Below are 19,883 nucleotides of genomic sequence, written 5' to 3'. Positions count from 1 at the left end.
CTAAGCAAAGACGGACTATATGGCGGTACAATGAGGATACACACACGGGTTAGCTTCACCCTGTGTGAAAGCAGCGAACCCTGTTGCGTCACAGGGCCGCAGTACTGCCCATAACAAAAATAATAAAGTAGCACGAGAGTGCATGCGGTGCCGCACTGGCGGAAGCCACTAACCACCCAGACTTGGGTTTGGAAAGCGCTGTGATAGCGCACTGCGCCACACTGGTGGTCACAGTAATAGACGCTGTTTGTGTACTTGTGTTGGTAAGAAATCGGGCGCTAGATTACAATCACCCTCCTTACGCGAGCATTCAAGCAAGGCAGGGGATGATCACAACACACACACAAAATAAACAAGTGTATACTAGAGCATGGCCGTGCGGCCATGCGAACCTTTTATAGCTGCAGCAAGTTCAGGACCTTCCTAGAGGACAAATAGGAGCTATTGCAGTACCTGAGCATGTGACCCCAGACCTCCACTGAGAGGTCTTCTTTTGGGTATGCTCAGAAGGGGGAAAGCAGGACTTAGTCCCAGAGATGTCTGCTCGCCGCTGATCAGTACAGGCTACAATGGCAGAGCCTGGAAAGGCAGCAGTAACCCTTTGCACAGAATCAGACTGAGCGAGACGCTGGGACCGACGTCTCTGCTGAGCAGGCTCCACTGCGGCTGATGCAGAATGAGAGACCTGGTTCGAGATTCCCCCTGTGCAGCGGCGGGAACTCGACTCCTAACACTATCTATCTATCTATCTGTCCATCTATGCTATCTATCTATTCATATATCTATCATATGTATATCTATCTATATCTATCAGCTTCATTATCTATCTGTCTATCTAATGCATATCTGTTATATACATTATCTATCAATCTATCTGGGTTTCTTAAAGTTTTATGAACATGCGTATTTAATATAATTGTATATGTACGTATAGTGTTTACAAGCAATATATTCAATGGATTGGCAATTGATAGATTAATGCATTCTATTTTTGCTGCTTGATTGCTTAGGCAGAGGTGCCCATGTGTGTTTTTTTATTCTCGTTTTTGGGTACTGCTCGTAGGTGATTTTTGGCTTTGAGTTGTATGTACCGTATTTTAAATTAAAGTTACAAAACTATTGAGTGAGGCACAATAAGTTGGGTTTGGTGTACAGAAGTGTAATAATCACAGCAAACATTTCTGTAGTGACCTTCAAAAGAATGAGGAACTTCGACCAGGGATTCCTGTGAAGTAGAATGGTGTTGAATATACAGAAAAATGAGTTTAATTGAAGGAATTTACTTTACACATGAACAGACCACTAAAGATTTCATGGCATAATTCACTGTACTATATCCTGTTTTTAGCGGGTCCATGGTCTAAACCTTCTTAGGACTGATAGGTCATCAATATCAGATCTATCAGCTGCCAGTGGCTGTGTGTAGTGTAGGAGATGGGGCGGCATGACTCCATACACTGCTTATGGCTGTTCTCGGATACGTCACGTCAGCTCTTATTCACTTTAGTAGAAGCTGAGCTTCAGTTATCAGGAGTGGCCATTAAACAGTGAATGGTCCTGTGCTATTCCGGCTCCTTAAACTATTTCTATTTGACCCCTGACAAAGCTGCTAGCAGCTGACCAATTATAGGGGCAATAGACAACCCCTTTATTAAAATAATAACACAAATATTTCTTTACTGGAGTTTTATTTCTTTACCTAACTACAGACAGGTTCTATGGAGGATAAGAACAGAGTAGCCAGCAGTATGTAAGGATATTCATTGAGGGATGGTTTAGAAACCATCAGTTATCGATCTTCAGATCCACTTGTGGTTCTAAATGCTCCATCGCAGGCAATGATTCTGTCGATAAACATGTCATCTCCCAGCCAATAATAGCTCATTTTTTTGGTTTCCCCTGAACAGATCTGTATTTTCTGCATTCCAGTGGAGAATTCCCCATCTGCATCTACCATTGATTAAGTGATTGTTTTACTGCTATCTACAAATGCCTCTGGTTCTGACTCCTACTGTCTGCTCTTTTGTTTTCTAGTGATGTTTACAGATTGCGGTTCACAAAGACGGATAAAGTATGAAACCAGTAACCCAACAGATTTTCGAATCGATGACGATGGGGTGATTTTTGCTGCAAGAACCTTCGACCTCTCGCCTCCTAACCAGACTGAGTTTTTGGTGTATGCCCAAGATGAAGAGACCCAAGAGATTTGGCATGTAACAGTGAAAATCATTCTTCGACCGCCGCGTGCTCAAGACCCAGTACCGGTAGGCATACCTATCTTATACCAGCCAGTAATATAGATACTAGACTGATAATAATGCTTTTTGCTTAAAAAAAAGGAGAAACTTAATATCCTACTTTAGCAGACCCATCTTAATTTAATATATTTGCATAAAAAAGTTTTTATTAAGCTAATGAACTAATATTTGCATTGCAAGTCCAAAACAAAATTGCCTCTTCCAAGCTTTGTTCCTCAGCTCCTCCACTTTGTACATGCACGAGAAGAATCTTGTTCTCATAGGCTTCCAGTAAGTGGAGCAGGTGGGATTAGCGGTAAATGGGGAATTATTGAAGGGTTGACCGTCTTTCCTGCAGTGGCTGCTTCCCTGCCTGTTTGCTGGTGATATTTACTAGAATTTAGTTGGAACCTTTTGGTTTTATCATGGCTGACAAGGTTTCTGTCTGTTAGCTCTTTTCATGCTCTTTGGTTTCAGTGGCCTGGCACCAGAAAATCAGTGGTTGTGATGTAAATATTAACCCCTTCACCCCGAAGCCTGTTTTCACCTAAGTGACGGCCAATTTTTACAATTCTGACCACTGTCACTTTATAAGGTCATAACTCTGAAATGCTTCAACGGATCCTGGTGATTCTGAGAAGGTTTTATCGTGACATATTGTACTTTATGATAGTGGTAAAACTTCTTCGATATGACTTGCATTTATTTGTGAAAAAAAACGGAAATTTGACGAAAATTTTGAAAATGTAGCAATTTTCAAACTTTTAGTTTTTATGCCCTTAAATTAGAGAGTTATATCACATAATATAGTTAATAAACAACATTTCCCACATGTCTGCTTTACATCAGCACAATTTTGGAAACATAATGTTTTTTTGTTAGGGAGTTATAAGGGTTAAAAGTTGACCAGCGATTTCTCATTTTTGCAAAACCATTTTAACTAGGGACCACCTCACACTTGAAGTGACTTTGAGGGGTCTGTATGACAGAAAATGCCCAAAAGTGACACCATTCTAAAAACTGCACCCCTCAAGGTACTCAAAACCACATTCAAAAAGTTTATTAACCCTTCAAGTGCTTCACAGGAATTGTTGGAATGTTTAAAAAAATTGAACATTTAAATTTTTTTTCACAAAATTTTTACTTCAGATCCAATTTGTTTCATTTTACCAAGGGTAACAGGAGAAATTGGACCACAAAAGTCATTGTACAATTTGTCCTGAGTACACCGATACCCCAAATGTTGGGGTAAATCATTGTTTGGGCACATGGCAGAGCTCGGAAGGGAAGGAGCGCCATTTGACTTTTCAATGCAAAATTTGCTGGAATTGAGATCGGACACCATGTTGTGTTTGGAGAGCCCCTGATGTGCCTAAACAGTGGAAAACCCCCACAATTGACACCATTTTGGAAAGTAGACCCTCTAAGGAACTAATCTAGATGTGTGGTGAGCACTTTGAACCTCCAAGTGCTTCACAGAAGTTTATAATGTAGAGCCGTAAAAAAAAATCATATTTTTTTTCACAAAAAATGATCTTTTCACCCCAAATTTTTTATTTTCCCAAGGGTAACAGGATAAATTGGACCTCGAAAGTTGTGCAATTTATCCTGAGTACGCTGATACTTCATATATGGGGATAAACCACTGTTTGAGCGCATGGCAGAGCTCAGAAGGGAAGGAGCGCTGTTTGACTTTTCAATGCAAAATTGGCTGGAATTGAGATCGGAACCCATGTCGCGTTTGGAGAGCCCCTGACGTGCCTAAACAGTGGAAACCCCCCACAAGTGACCCCATTTTGGAAAGAAGACCCCCTAAGGAACTTATCTAGATGTGTGGTGAGCACTTTTAACCCCCAATTGTTTCACTAAAGTTTAGAATGTAGCGCCGTGAAAATTAAAAAATCATTTTTTCTTTCCACAAAATGATGTTTTAGCCCGCAATTTTTTTTTTCCCAAGGGTAATAGGAGAAATTGGACCACAAAAGTTGTGGTCCAATTTGTCCTGAGTATGTTGATACCCCATATATCGGGGGGAACCACTGTTTGGGCGCATGGCAGAGCTCGGAAGGGAAGGTGCGCCGTTTGAAATGCAGACTTAGATGGATTGGTCTGCAGGCGTCATGTTGCAATTTCAGAGCCCCTGATGTACCTAAACAGTAGAAACCCCCCACAAGTGACCCCATATTGGAAACTAGACCCCCCAAGGAGCTTATCTAGATGTGTTGTGAGAACTTTGAACCAACAAGTGTTTCACTACAGTTTATAACGCAGAGCCGTGAAAATAAAAAAATATTTTCTTTCCACGAAAATGATATTTTAGCCCCCAAATTTTTATTTTCCCAAGGGTAACAGGACAAATTGGACCCCAAATGTTGTTGTCCAATTTGTCCTGAGAACGCTGATACCCCATATGTGGGGGGGAACCACTGTTTGGGCGCACGGGAGAACTTGGAAGGGAAGGAGCACTGTTTTAGTTTTTCAACGCAGAATTGGATGGAATTGAGATCGGACGCCATGTCGCGTTTGGAGAGCCCCTGATGTGCCTAAACAGTGGAAACCCTATTCTAACTGAAACCCCAACCCTAACCCCAGCCCTAGCCCTAACCCTAACCCTAGCCCTAACCCTAACCCTAGCCCTAACCTTAACCCTAGCCCTAACCCTAGCCCTAACCCTAATGGGAAAATGGAAATAAATACATTTTTTTAAATTTTATTATTTTTCCCTAACTAAGGGGGTGATGAAGGGGGGTTTGATTTACTTTTATAGCGTTTTTTTGGCGGATTTTTATGATTGACACACTAAAAGACGCTTTTTATTGCAAAAAATAGTTTTTGCATCACCATATTTTGAGAGCTATAATGTATCCATATTTTGGCCCACAGAGTCAAATGAGATCTTGTTTTTTGCGGGACGAGTTGACGTTTTTATTGGTACCATTTTCGGGCACATTACATTTTTTAATCGCTTTTTATTCCGATTTTTGGGAGGCAGAATGAACAAAAACCAGCAATTCCTGAAATTCTTTTAGGGGGGCGTTTATACCGTTCCACGTTTGGTAAAATGGATAAAGCAGCTTTATTCTTCAGGTCAGTACGATTACAGTGACACCTCATTTATATAATTTTTTAATGTTTTGGCGCTTTTACACAATATAAACTATTTTATATAAAAAAAATAATTGTTTTTGCATCGCTTTATTCTGAGAGCTATAACTTTTTTATTTTTCTGCTGATGACGCTGTGTGGCGGCTTTTTTTTGCGGGACTAGATGATGTTTTCAGCGGTACCATGTTTATTTATATCCGTCTTTTTGATCGCGTGTTATTCCATTTTTTGTTCGCCTGTATGATAATTAAGCGTTGTTTATTGCCTTGTTTTTTTTTGTTTGTTTTTTTGCGGTGTTCACTGAAGGGGTTAACTAGTGGGATAGTTTTATAGAGCGGGTCATTACGGACGCGGCGATACCAAATATGTGTACTTTTATTGTTTTTTTTTTATTTACAGAAATAAATGGATTTATTGGGATTTTTTTTTTTCCTTTATTTTGGGGATTTTTTTTTATACATTCTATTTTTTTTTTTTTTAACTTTCTACCATTGTCCCAGGGTGGGACATCACTATATTAGATCAGATCGCTGATCTGACACTGTGCATAGCACTGTGTCAGATCAGTGATCTGACACGCAGAGCAGGAGGCTGAGAGCAGGCGCCGGCTAGCCACGTCACTCCATGACCCGGAAGGAGTCCCGTGGCCATCTTGGATCCGGGGACTCCTTCCGGATCACCGGAGCAACGCGATCGCATCGCGTTGCTCCGGTGGGAGAGCGCAGGGAGCCCCCGTCCCTGCGCGATCCCCCTCTATGCCGCTGTCACTACTGACAGCGGCATCAGAGGGGTTAAATGCCCGCGATCGGCGCTAGCGCCGATCATGGGCATTGCTGCGGGGTGTCAGCTGTCATATACAGCTGACACCCGCACCCGATCACCGCGGCGCTCAGCGCGAGACCGCGGTGACCGGTGTGCCGTACTAGTACTGCGGCTGGCACAAATGCAGTGCCGGCAGCGCAGTACTAGTACGGCGCATGTCACGAAGGGGTTAAATGCAAGTAAATAATTCAATGTATTTCGTTTGTCCAGTTGTACAAGGATAAACTTTTAAAAATGCTAAATATCAGTGTAAACCCTTAAGAGTTAGTGGGGATTTTTATAGTCAAATTGGTAAAGGCAGTAATTAAAATAAGTATTAATGCACTGTATAACCCAACACAGAGTTTGGATTAAAGGAGTTAAATGGGTATTCCCATCCCAATATGTAGTAGATGTAATAATATTATCAAATATCTCCAATTAGAAATGTAGTATAGTTTTTCTGACTCACTGTGCCTCTTTCCTCATGTGCAGACATTGCACGACCTTAGGTATCCATAGTTGCGACCACTAATATGGTGACAGGCAGTTATCTGGTCGCTAGTGGTCGTAACCTTGGATACCCAAGGTCCTGCAATGCCTGCACATGAGGAAAGAGACAAAAAACTATACTACATTTCTAATTGGAGGTATTTGCTAATATTATTATTATTACACCTACTACATATTGGGATAGGATCTTGGAGTTGGAAATACCCCTTTAAATCTCCAGTCCTGGTCAGTCAGTTTCTGTAAGTCAGTAAAGTTACTGCTTTCATTTTTTTACTTAGATTTGTGCTGTTCTATTTCAGAACCTAAACATTAGAAATTAGAAGTTTATGGTTTGATGACATTTTTACTTGTGCAAATACATTTTTAATCTGGTTTACGTTCAGTTATGTGACTTAATCGCACTGGTGGAAATACTGGTTCGCCTCAAAGAACGCAGCTGAGTATTGAGTCTTACATGCCCCAGGGGAGACAAGTAGGCAAATTAGCTCCATCAGTGAACAAAATAGCACAGTCTAGCAGAGGTAGCTACGCTGTAATTAGTGTCCAAGCCTTTAACAAGTCTTGACGCACAATCGGTGATGAATGCCTCGCCAGCCTGTTTTGGGGTGTAGGTCCTTATCAGTGCGGAATAGAGGTTGGCTGACTGAGTGTGACCCCAGAAACCAGTTGAGTGTGGAGACTCATGACAATTCTTCTTGGGAGAAGTGTATGGAGATGAGTTTCTGGCTTGGTTTCTATGCTTAGTCACGCTGCAAGGCTCGTTGAAGGGTGAAACGTGTTCTTGTAGGATAGATGCCTCTCCTAGGTTTTCTTTTGCACACTTTCCTCCCATGAAGCCAGTAAGACCCCATACACAGCTCTACTGTTTAAGGTGAACCATTATATGAAATCCTGAAAAGAGAAACCTGCCGGCACAGCCCAACAGATCTATCCCAAGCCCATGCCACACGAGATGTGGAGTATTGGCGAGAGGTACCACATTAGCTCAGACGCGCAGTGCTCAGCTAGTACTCACTGATATTGTAATCCAAACTATAAAAAGGAAAGCCGCGCTCACCACTAGAGCTTACCTGCTTTATTTCTTCAAGACCAAGATTACAAGCCCAAGAGGATAAAATTATGCAGGACACAAACAAACAGCCGCAATTGTATAGTAAGATGTATATTAAAAAATGATTGTACAGGATTGTATAATTGTTAAAGGGAATCTGTCACCAGGTTTAGCGATATGTCACTTACTGGGCTGTTTGCTGCAGTTTTTATAAAATAACTGTTGGAGATTATCGCTGCAGGGCTACTAAACCTGCTGCCAGGTAGTCTAACTTTTCTGCCTATGCGCAGTGTACACAGAAAGTTACCAATCGGTGGTGGGGTTCTATAGAGCTCAGCATTCAGAGAACTTGTAAATCTGCAGCAGATAAAATGGTGTTTAATCAAAACTGCAGCAATTAGTAAATTAAGTGAGACATGATTGGAATTGGGGTCTCTGTCCCTACGTCATTCTGCTCTCAGATGGTGTAGTAAAAGCCTGGAGACAGATTCCCTTTAACAAAGCGTCATTGTTCTTTTAGAAACAATACAGAGAGGATTTCCGAAGGGTTAATACCATAGTTTTCTAAAGCCCCATAAACTAAAGCTGAGGAAATCTGGAAAACATGACAAGTTGGGAGCCAGGAGGACTGGAGTTTGGGAAACAATGGGCCAAATAAAAAGAATTCTGTCGCTGTCCAAATGCTCTGATTGTACAAGTAATAGCAAGCTGTTAAATATCCAGTAATGTCGGTAAGGCCAGTACGGATGATTACATGATCACGTACCTGGCACCAGTTAAGTCCTTTCTTTAAAACCTGAAATATCTTAATTTGATGAAAATTCGGTTCCTTACAAACAATCTCATTTATCATCTCATCTAATGTTACTGTGCGGCTGTCGTCCTCCGTATGTGAATTGAGCTCTTAATTGCGCATAGTCGTGTCTGTGGATCAATACAGTTGTTGTTTATTGATTTTATTTTTAATTGGCTTGTGATTTAGGATGCCGTGTGTCACATGTAAGAAAAAGCAATATTTGCTGCATTCACTGTATTTGGCTTCTTGGTTATATATGCCCCTGTGTGCCAGGGAAGTGCATGCACAGCAATTCCTAGTAGAGATATGTTATCACAAGTGTCCCAATGTGTTATTGGAAGTCGTGTTTACCTGATTAAAGGAGCTTAGATTAAGGTGCACACGGCACTGAACTATTACTGTAGCACAGCTAGACCAGATGAAATTGGCAGAAAAAATCCTGTATAAGCCGTTTTATGAAACTGGACACATACAGCGGGAGGAACAGGAAAGGTGCGATGCAGGAAGCGCAGCAATAAGGGTACCCTCATATTTCCTTGTGATTTCTTCTTTCATCTTATCTTAATAATGACAAAGTACCAAAACAATAAAAATATAGGTAACCCACATATTGGCGCCGTATAGTGCCCACGTTTCATGGTGTGTCCAAATAACACTCCATTACCTAAATCATTTACTACTATGTCACTTAAATTTGCTCCAGTGGTGCGAACCCTAAAGACCCGCTAGGAAATGGCCAACTGTAAATTTGCCTAGTCTGCCACCCCTTAAAACCCAGAATGTCTGCATGAAACCAATGAGACATTGATAAAGGCAGATGGATACTATGTTGTCACAGTCATTATCCCAAGGTGTCACATGATTTAGGAATAAAGACGATATAAATGTCAGATAAGTGACACCCAGCATTCCCGCTTGTCGGCTGTTCTTGGTGCTAGTGGCAGCCAGATCTGATCAGTTGTGGAGCTGCACAGCACAGCTTTGTCCATTGCGTAGTGGCCATGGCTACGTACTACAGACCCACCTCTATTCCAATTAATAAGGAAGGATGGGTCTGCAGTACCCTGCTTTGGCCACTACACAGTTTATTGAGCTGTGCTGTTCTGCTACGCAACTAAGCACATCCAGCCCCCCAATAGCTGATCAGTGGGGGTGCTGGATGTTGCACCCCTACGGATATGGTATAGATGACCTATCCTTAGGATAGGCCATCAATAGTGACATACTAGACAATACCTTTAAGAATTTTTTTTTTTTTAAAGAGAACTTGTCTCCTTAATTTCCTCTGTCAATTTTTATTAAATGGCAGAGATTATTTTTGTTTTGTAATTCGAATTTTCCAGATTTGTCAAATTTTTCCCAAAAATAAATTTGTTGCAAATCACAGGTACTCTAATTGACCTGAAAAGATGTGTATAAAACTCTGAGGTCTGTTAGGATTGTATCCAACCCCATTCAATCTCTTTTTTTTAAAGCAAACACTACCTTAGTAATGAAAAAGTGACGTCACCACAAAAATGGATGGTAGCGCAATAATAACCTACAGACCATTTAATAACACAGTACACCGAGAGACTTTTTATGTATTATAAAACTAAAAATGATTTCCAAAAATTATCCCTCTTAGTCATTTGTGATCAGGCGGACCTTTCTGAACACTTAACTGTGGCTTATGGTGTCGCTGTTAGAGGTAACTTCATCCTGCTCTGACTGAGACGAGTGATGTCTAATTTACTCCATGACACCTTCCGCTTCCTTACAACGAATGTGTTTACTGGATATAAAAAAGCCAAGAGTGGCCTTCGTTTGGTAGTATTACTGCCCGAAAAGCAGGTACTACTGCTGATGGTGCTTACAGCTGCTAGCTACTCTCACACTTTTAATGATGGTATGTTTTTTTCACACTACCCCGTTCATTGCCTCTTTGTTTTACCTTAGATTTTATACACTTGAATTAACTTTTGACAATCTTTACATGTGCAGAAATCCAAACAAAGCAGCTGGTTGCTATACAGGAATGACGTGTACAATTGGTAAATTGATTTAATAAATCAAGTGTGCAAAAACAGACATGCAAGGTTAAATATTTTTTCCAATTTTTTCCATTTCTCTACAAAATTCAACCCCTTACCCAGAAATGACATAATAAGCAATGATAGAGGGGTACAAGTCTAAAAACTCCAACAACTGCAGCAGGGTGCTGTAGTTTGGCATTTCTGGATATAAGATTTGACTAGTAAAAAGCACTTGCAAAAACAAAAAATTTACAAGACACACACACTTTGAGGTAAACAGCAGTTAAATGCCTGAATTTGGGGGAGTTATGTTTTGAATGTTTAAAAAAACAACTATACCTCTACCCTTTCACTAACACAATTGCACAAGAAATGTCAAAACTCATAAAAACATTTGCTTTTATCAAGCAAGCACACCATTTTACACAGATTACTGGTTTCTTTTTCTGTAACAATATTGTGTTGACTTGCTGCTGCTTTTTAGTGCATTAACATTGAAGAAATAAAAAAAATCTATAATTGTAATTCAAATACAGCAGTACAGATGCCAGTTACATCATATCACTAATCAATCACTTGTCCTGTCACTGCTGCTGGCATCTCTATCCTTATCGCTCTCCACCTATTAATTGAATTTCTGTATTATTTGCAAACTACTCCTATCTTCACTGCTGCAAGTATTCAACATATGACTGTCTGGAGGATTTGTCTAATAGTTTAGGGTTTTCTCTTCCAGTCTCTATTGCTTAGCTGTGAGCTTTGAGAAACTGTAACCTAAATCACTTTAAAATGGATGCTACCCTATCTATCTAGAGAGCATGCATGGAGAGCCAGTATGTTGTGACTGTCACACAGCCACGACACATGCAACTGCGGCTCCAAACACCTGCTTATTGGGAATGATCCAGGTATCCGGGTTTCCGCTGCAGCTATTTGGTACGCTCTATTAGCGAGCCGAATAAGGAGGGATCCGACAATATTCCCTCATGTCTAGTTATGGGGAAACCTGCTTGGTCGCACTTGAGGTCATGTCTGCCTCCTGTGGCTGATGCAATCATCTGCCATGGGTAAAAAGGTGCAGAATTTTTTTTTTTTTTACAATTATCGTAAACGAATCACAAATTAGAGAAAAAGGAAGGGGAGGGGGTTTGAAGGGTTGGGATCTTTGTGGAATTTTTTTTTTTTTACAATTATTGTAAACGAATCACAAATTAGAGAAAAAGGAAAGGGGGGGGGTTTGAAGGGTTGGGATCTTTGTGGTGGGTGCCGATTCTGCTGGCGAAGCACAGCCATATTAGAAGAAAGGCGGAGGAATGAATTCCAGCACGTCCATCCATCCATTCATAAAATATAAGAAATTGTATTTGTAATCCATTAAAAACGTTAGAGTCCAGGTTGTTTTAATGCTCCTTGGACATTAACCTTTTTTAATGGATTACAAATAAAATCACAAATTCTTTGAACTTACCAGGACCTGCAAATGTTCTTTGATTTCCGCAAGCAATACCCTAAAAACTGTGTAAGTACCTTTTTTGCATGGCGAGTTGTAATTTTTAATGCAACCATTTTGGGGGTGCATAGAGTTTTTGATCAATTTTAGTTTTTGGGATGGACCGAGAAATGACATTTCTGGCATTTTGAGGTTTTTTCTTTACGGAGTTTAATATATGGGTGAATTGGTTTTAGAATTTCATAGAATGGACTTTAACGGATGCGACAAAGCAAAATATGTTTATTTTTTTATTTCTTTGAGTTCAAATAGGAAAATTGGGGGTGAAACTTTTATGTTTTTAATTCTTAAGTTGAAATATACTTTTTTTTAATTACATTTGACTTTTTTCTGTAGTTCTTCTAGAGGACCTGCACTTGGCTGGGGTTCACAGCTTCCGGTGCTTTCTCGACTCGCTGCTGTAGGAGGCAAGTGCCGTCTGTACGACACCTGCCCTGTATGGCGCGGGCTCAGTCGCTGAACTCGCTTCATTCATAGGTGTATGATGTTAATATATGCTGGGATGTGAGTAGTGGTTAACGACTTATTTTTATTGAACTTGAAAATAAATATAGGGTTAATAATAGAGCAGTACAAATAGGTTGGTGCTGTATCCTGAAATGTGTTCAAAGGGAATTACGGTACATCCTTACAATCTAGGTACAATCAGAATGTGTAATCTGTAAAAATGCAAGGTAGTGGAAATGACCGTCACGCTGCGAGTTTGCTAGAAAAAGGATACTTAAAAAAAAATGCAGCTATTTTTCCTCTCAGCACATTTTTTGAACATTTTTTCCATCTTCCTTCACAAGACTATTAAGATTTCTAAATTCTTATTCAAGAAGATATGGGAAAAACCCTCTTGTCACTTACCTAAGAACAATCTGGGCTCTTACCATTGCACATTCCATTTCTGAAGGTTTTTTTTCTTGTAGGAGACCCCCACTCCTTACAGAAGAGCCGTGTGACGCATAATCCATGAGTGGAAACAGAGAGGACTGTTGACACCTACAAAAGATTAATGTTCATTGTGCAAAGTGGGTCATCCAGAGCATCCATCCTGTCTGACATAGGTTTAAAATAATTACAGAATTAATTCTGTGCGATTTAATAGGGTCATAAATATTTGAGACATTTCTTTACCAGTACATATTTAATGTGGCTTTGGAACTTGTATGACAGTTCAGCATATCAACGTCTGATTTAAGCTTTCTGCCTGGATTGTGGCAGATTTCATGATAGACCATATTATAAATCCTGCAAATCTGTTCATTTCTTCAGTAATGAGGGTGAGGGGCAGCACGGAAACATCCTGTGTGCCTTCATCGGTAGACACTTAGCTTACTATTACATATTGTATCTTTATGCTACTTAGAGCATCGTATCAAGACTAAAATAACTCTCATCTTAAGGAGTCATAAAATATATAGAATATATACATGTAACCATAAACATACAGAAATGTAATATAAATGCCTTCAACGGTAGTCCGGCACCTAACCTGTATTTTCGAAATATCTATCCTTTAGTTATCCTTTAGTCCTTTAGGGGCCCATACCTTTGTAGTTAGTGGCGTAACTACAAAGGTATGGGCCCCGGGTTCGAACTTTCAATTGGGACCCCCATGCCAAAATATTTTCCACCAAAATTCACATTTTTCCTATTCATTTCACACACTTTAGTTTTGTTGCAATGTTGTATAGTCTGACCTAATACTGCCATAATAATGCCATGTAATCGCTGAGAAAAATGATTTTATAACTTACATGTCCCTATGCTAATTCGGGTGATGTCTTCGGAAGTGCAGACATTCTGGGCGTTCATGTCCTCCCTCGCTCTAATTCCAAGAGCACTCCCGGCGTTTGAAATCTGTGTGCTGTGTCTTCCTGGTATGACCCTGCAGCTCGTCATTTCCGGTCCTGTGCAGGGTGGGGGTGTACTGGTCGGCTCCGGAGCATGCGCACTGCACATTCTGACACTGGCGAGTACACCCAATACTCCCCCACAATGCACAAGACCGGAAATGACGCGGACGCGCATCATACCAGAAAGAAACAGCACACAGATTTCAAACACCGGGAGTGAGCTTGGAATTAGACCAAGGGAGGACATGAATGCACAGAGCTGGGCGCAGAGGTGTATCTAGGTTTTCTAGCACCTGGAGCAGGAATTCAATTTGGCGCCCCCCCCCCCAAGTAAAGAAGGCAAGAAAAAGAAGCCATGCATATAGGGCGCACACCCAAAATACAATTAAGTTACAAAAGTGCAACATTTATTGAAAAAAAGAGACAGAAGACACAAATAAAACCATATTAAAATACAACTAACACACCACCGGTCCCATAGTAAATGGATATGTAAAGACGACCCAAGGTACAATGATGTATGACGGAAGGCACACATATACCACCCATCTATTACTGACGCTGTAAAAATCAATATATGAAGACGACCCGGGGTGCAAAGACTCAAACTCTAGAAACAATACACACATAATGGTAGAACATGGCTCAATTCATATATAACCAAAACATAATAATATATGAAAATACAAATGAGCTCTGGGCATCCCCAGAGAACCAAATAAGAGAAAGAGTGCCCCTATATGGGTAAAGAGGCTAGCACTAGCTGTATTGCCTCAATAAGCCTATACAGAAGCAGTATGGGATGAGTGTAGTTCTCCCAAAAAAGCCTATGTCGGAAAAAAGGCGCCTGCTGATAGAATGGAGCGCTGCCAAAACAATCAGAAAATATATAAATATATATCTTTTAGAGCCTGTTGAGAAATGTAAACAACCTTAAGGGTATATGCATCCATACGTGCAAATAGGATAAAGGCCCATGGCACAAAAATAAGTCAGAGGGCTAAAGGTATATCACCCAGTTAGGTCGTCCAGAGTGTGGCGTCAGCCGTCAACCGTTAGCCGTCAGGAGGTCAGCAGGTGGAGAGAGTAGTCCCGGGACCTAGGAAGTGTGGGGGGAGCCCCACGCGTATCGCTGTTGAAAGCAGCTTCATAAGGGGAAGTGACTGGGGAAAAGGTCAGGGAGTCTTAAATAGCGGTCGGGTAATGAGTCAAAACAGGTGGCAGGTGGGCGTCATGCGCCCGGATACATACCACGAAAGTGGAGGACGCCAATAGGCGCATGCACGGAGCCAGGATGATAAATGCTTAGAGTTAGGACCGATCCTTAACCGCACAGGCCCAGAGGGGAAAATGAAAGCTTGCACATGCGCAGAGCGCATCCTCCTAAACACTGAAATAGTGCAGGACACAGGGATGCGTGCCTGCGCAGGATGCATCCACCTAGATACCGAGAAAATGCCGGTGTGGTGGGTATAGGGCTGGGTCAGCCGACAAGAGGAAGAAATAGTGGCGCATGCGCAGGGCGCAGCGTCCATTGCCATGGTGCAGCTTAGGCGCGGAAAAGACGGGGATGGATGTTCGAGTAATGTAAGTAACGAGAAGTCGCGCATGCACACAGCGCACCTACCAAGTATCTGGAGCAGTGTCAAAGTAATAAATAAATATACAGCTAGGTCGACCCATGAGAGGAACCTGGTGTAACACAGGCGTACGTTCAATAGTGAAGCCCACATGCTAAAATAAAAAAAGAGATGGGAAAGAAAAAACAGGGGATTTAATAAGGGGTGAATAATGTACACCCCAAAAAGGAAAAGGATGGAAAAAGCAGAATCATATAACATACAACATATAAATATATAAAGAAATATATTATTATTATTATTATTGTCAGCATGATGTAAAAGCGGGCCGTGAATAAAGCCAAAATACACAGAACGTAAGTATATAAGATACAAAACATCCATGGAGATGAAGAACGTGACTCCAAGGGTACAAAGGAGCTCATGTCCCTTCATCCTCTTTCTATACTCCTCAGTTGTAGGCATATACATCCAATAGGGTCATCCCAAAAAACTGTTGAAAAGTAGTTCTTCATTAAGCCCGGTGGGGGACAAACTCCGTAAGTTGAAGATCCACCGGGATTCGATTTGAAGCAGCCGCTTCCTATGGTCTCCACCTCTGGCACGGGTAGATTTTCTGTAAACAAAAAAACGAAATGTGAGCAGAAGAACCACCATAATCAGTTAGAAAATGCAAGGCAACTGAGGACACCGTCCTGCCCTTTTTTATATCCGTTGCTGCCAGATGTATTGTGGACAGATGCTTCTGTGCCCTCTTTCTAAACTCCTGGGAGGTCTGACCCACATACACCTTGTTGCAGGGGCAGATGATGGCATAGATAACATTGGCCGTCTTACAGTTAATGTAGGATGTTAATTGGTACGACTTAGAATCAAGAGGGTTAATAAAAAAGTCTTTGGTGACGTGGACATATTGACAAACACTACATCCCCCACAGGGGAATGACCCCCTCAACCATATACCACAATTCAAGCAGATAATAGGGCGTAAGAAGTGGCTCCTAGTTAAGATGTCACCAAGATTGGGAGCCCTCATAGCCGTTAAGGCAGGACGAGGGGTGACCAAGAGGGAGGTTTGTGTATCTGTTGTAAGGATATCCCAATGGGATGCTAGGATGTCCCTTACCCTATTCCATTGGTCATTGAAGTCCGTAATGAATCGGACACTCCTGTCCTGATGACTATCGCTAGGGGAAATTAGTAGGTCCTGGTTTAGTCCATTGGCCCTTTGGAAAGCAAGAGAGATAGTTTTTTCGGGTAACCCCGCTGCCTGAATCTTGAAGTACACATGCAATTTGCACTCTTAGGCCGGTGTCACACTTGCGAGTGTGATGCGAGAAACTCGCACGAGTTTCTCACTTTAACACCCGGCACTGTCGCTGGCACTCGGACCGGAGCGTGCGGCTGCATAGAAATACAGGCAGTAGCATGCTCCTCTCCGAGTGCCAGCGGCAGTGCCGGGTGTTAAAGTGAGAAACTCATGAGAGTTTCTTGCATCACACTCGCAAGTGTGACACCGGCCTTAGTCATGTACCGACGAACTGCTTTCCCCAATGCGCTCAATGATCAGTGAAAAACTGAGAGAAGCAGGAAGAGAAGCTTGTTGTCACAGGACCACAAGTATGAAAATCACATGTGAGTGAAGTGTCCATGTGACGACTACTGGAACCTGCAGAGCTGAATCCTGACATCGCAGGCTTCTGAATTCTCAGAACTAATGCACTGCACACTTTTAGGATTCTCCTTTGCGGTGGACAGTCATGTCAGCACAAGTATGTGATTTGTATACTTCTGACCACATTCCGACTAGACGTGCTCAGCCTCGCTTGAGTGAGGTCACGCATGTCTAGTCAGCACGTGAATCCTAAAATGCGTGCAGTGCGCACTGTGAGAATTCAGAAGTCTGCAGTCTAATCACAAACCTGGACAGCCCCTTTAATGCTCCTAACAAATAAAAACATGAGAATTAGTCAGTATCACAAATAACATATACATTCAGGTACCTTATAGATGACGTCGTCTCTGGAGCCGTTCTCCTTCTCTTCTTCATCTTGTCCAGACCCCATGATGAGTTTTCTAATCCACAGCTTGTCTCTGCAGACTTCCATCTTCTCCGCTTTTTTGCAGAAAATCTCCACATGATGCCCTTAAAGATAGAAGTGTCATTATAATGCTCCTGAATAAAATATTGCCCCTCACTATAGTGTCTGCACGTAATATGACCCCCACACTGTCCCTCTTATGGTACATGCTCTTCACACTGACCTCTCCTTTCCATACCGGCCCCCTCTTCACACTGTCCTCTCACACTGTGTCCTCCCTATAGGGCTCAGTATTTATACTGTACTCTGTCATCATACTCCCCCTCCTTGGTATACTGTCCCCTCCTGGCTGTGCCCTTACACTGTCGCCCCTATGCTACGCCCCCACTATTCAGTTTCTATTCTGTTCCCACTCACTTTTCTCCCCCCATTCTGTCTTCTCACACTGTTCCCCTCCCTCGTCATACTGTCTCCTCACATCCCCTCTGTTCACCATACTTTCTCCTCGTATATTTACCCCCTCACTTTCTATTCTGCCTGCTCACACATACCCCCACTGTGTCTGCACACATCCTATCACTCTCACTCCCCGTACTCTATCCACATACATTTTTCACATTGCTACTCATATACTGTGTCCGCATACATTCCCCCGTTTCCATACTGTCTGCACCCATCACCCATACTGTTTCCTCATAGATGCCCCCCATACTGTTTCCTTATACATAGACTATTGCTATTAAAGGGGGGGGGTTGGGTGAGTGCCTCCTCAGCCTCCTGTGACATCGTGTTGGAGACTCCTCTCAAAAGAAATGTCACATGAAGTAGAATACAAAAAACATGTATAGGGATTAGCTAAGTATGGAAAACTGTATTGCATTGTATAATATAGTAAATTACAAGAGTGGCTAGAAAAAACATTTTAGGTGCCTGACCACCCCTTTAATTATATTTCTTGTAACCACTAGTAGTGGGAGGCACTGGGTAATGTGTAGAATAAATCTACAAAAAAGAATTTAGAAAAACTTGTAAATAAATTGATTTAGTTATCTGTTACTTTTATTGAGTTAATGTGGGATTACATTAACTGATTTGAGGCATAAAATGACGGCCATTTGGTGACTATTTACTGATTAGCGGTCGTTTCATAACCAGTTACCACAGGCAGAATGCAGTAAATGTTGAGTACTGAACTATCTGTAATAGGCAGCACGAGCCCTGTTTACACAGAACCGTGCGCTGCCCAGAACGATTTTTTTTTTTTTGCGCAACTCAAAGGACCATTTCACCTGATGAGCGATCATTGAGTGTTCATCAGCCTGTTTACGCTGCACGATTGGTGGAGAGACAAGGGTTGCTAATATCTTTGAACTTTTAGGCAGCCAGTTTCCTCATCTACGGCTGCTTTCTCACAGCATTACCTGCTGGCCCAAGCACTGCACAAATCTTGCTTTATTCTGGTGTAGTATATATGCTGTATAGGGCCAGTAACAGAAATCAGGTATAGAAAAGTGGGTGCACGAGAATGCAGTGCAGTAGTTGGTCTTCACCTAGTAAGTGCTGTGCAGCCCCCGGAGCAATCACCACCTTCTCTTTGAGCCTCCAGCAATCAGCTGCAAGGCAGCAATTCAGTTAAATGGCTATCCCTGTAATACAAGGATGGCTCAAGACCACCAATGTCCACCCTCTCTCTATAACGGCCATATGTCCTAATGTATAAATAGGGGTTGAGAAAAAAATAAACATATGAGATTTAGCATCGCAGTCCCAAAAGTCCCAAGTTCAGTCCACAAAATATACAAGTCCGTAGCGCTTCAACACTATGGTAGGGTCAGAGTTCATCTCAGCGATACTGATAACTCACCAAAGCTTCTTACTCCGGAGAAAGCAAAGGTCAATTTAAATGAGCCGTGTTCTGCCAGCTCAGCCGAGGTCAAACATTAATATGGTCCCAGCACACACTGCAGATGTCACCGGTATTCTAGAGCTTCGAGAGGAAATCCGAGACTGGACAAAAAGGCAGGTAGCTGCTAACAGAGGCTGTTGTACCCGCCGCCGGTCACTGACCGCTCCTGCCAGAGATTCAGCTGCTCCCTGTCCGAGCCGCAGTTTGTCCTCCTGTAGGTGGTGCGGGACTGCTGCTGTCGTGCTGATTGACAGCCTGCTCTGCAGGAAGCGCTACGAACGTATATATTTTATGCTACATATAGGGTTAGCCTTCGAGAGGCAATCCCTTTATATGGCCTCTCCCAGGAGTGAAGATTATAACTGAAGAAAATGTCATTATAAGTAAATGTTTTGTCTAGGGAGCGCTGCTCACCCTTCTTCCTTAATGCCGCGGGGTGACTTCTTTGCCTTGGAAGTAGCGGGGCAATACATGACATATGTT

General features: G+C 41.9%; 1 protein-coding gene across 1 annotated transcript in view; it reads left to right on the top strand.

The window, feature by feature from the left end:
* The window catches only part of CDH2 (cadherin 2), a 400,644-nt gene that overhangs the window by 289,282 nt on the left and 91,479 nt on the right, over positions 1 to 19,883 (top strand). The window contains exon 3 of the mRNA XM_077270394.1: positions 2,035 to 2,264. Within this exon, the coding sequence (XP_077126509.1) occupies positions 2,035 to 2,264 (230 nt within the window). The remainder of the gene's footprint in view (positions 1 to 2,034; positions 2,265 to 19,883) is intronic.

Source organism: Ranitomeya variabilis, chromosome 6, assembly GCF_051348905.1.
Source record: "Ranitomeya variabilis isolate aRanVar5 chromosome 6, aRanVar5.hap1, whole genome shotgun sequence".
NCBI lineage: Eukaryota > Metazoa > Chordata > Amphibia > Anura > Dendrobatidae > Ranitomeya > Ranitomeya variabilis.
This window is presented reverse-complemented; position numbering and strand designations above follow the sequence as displayed.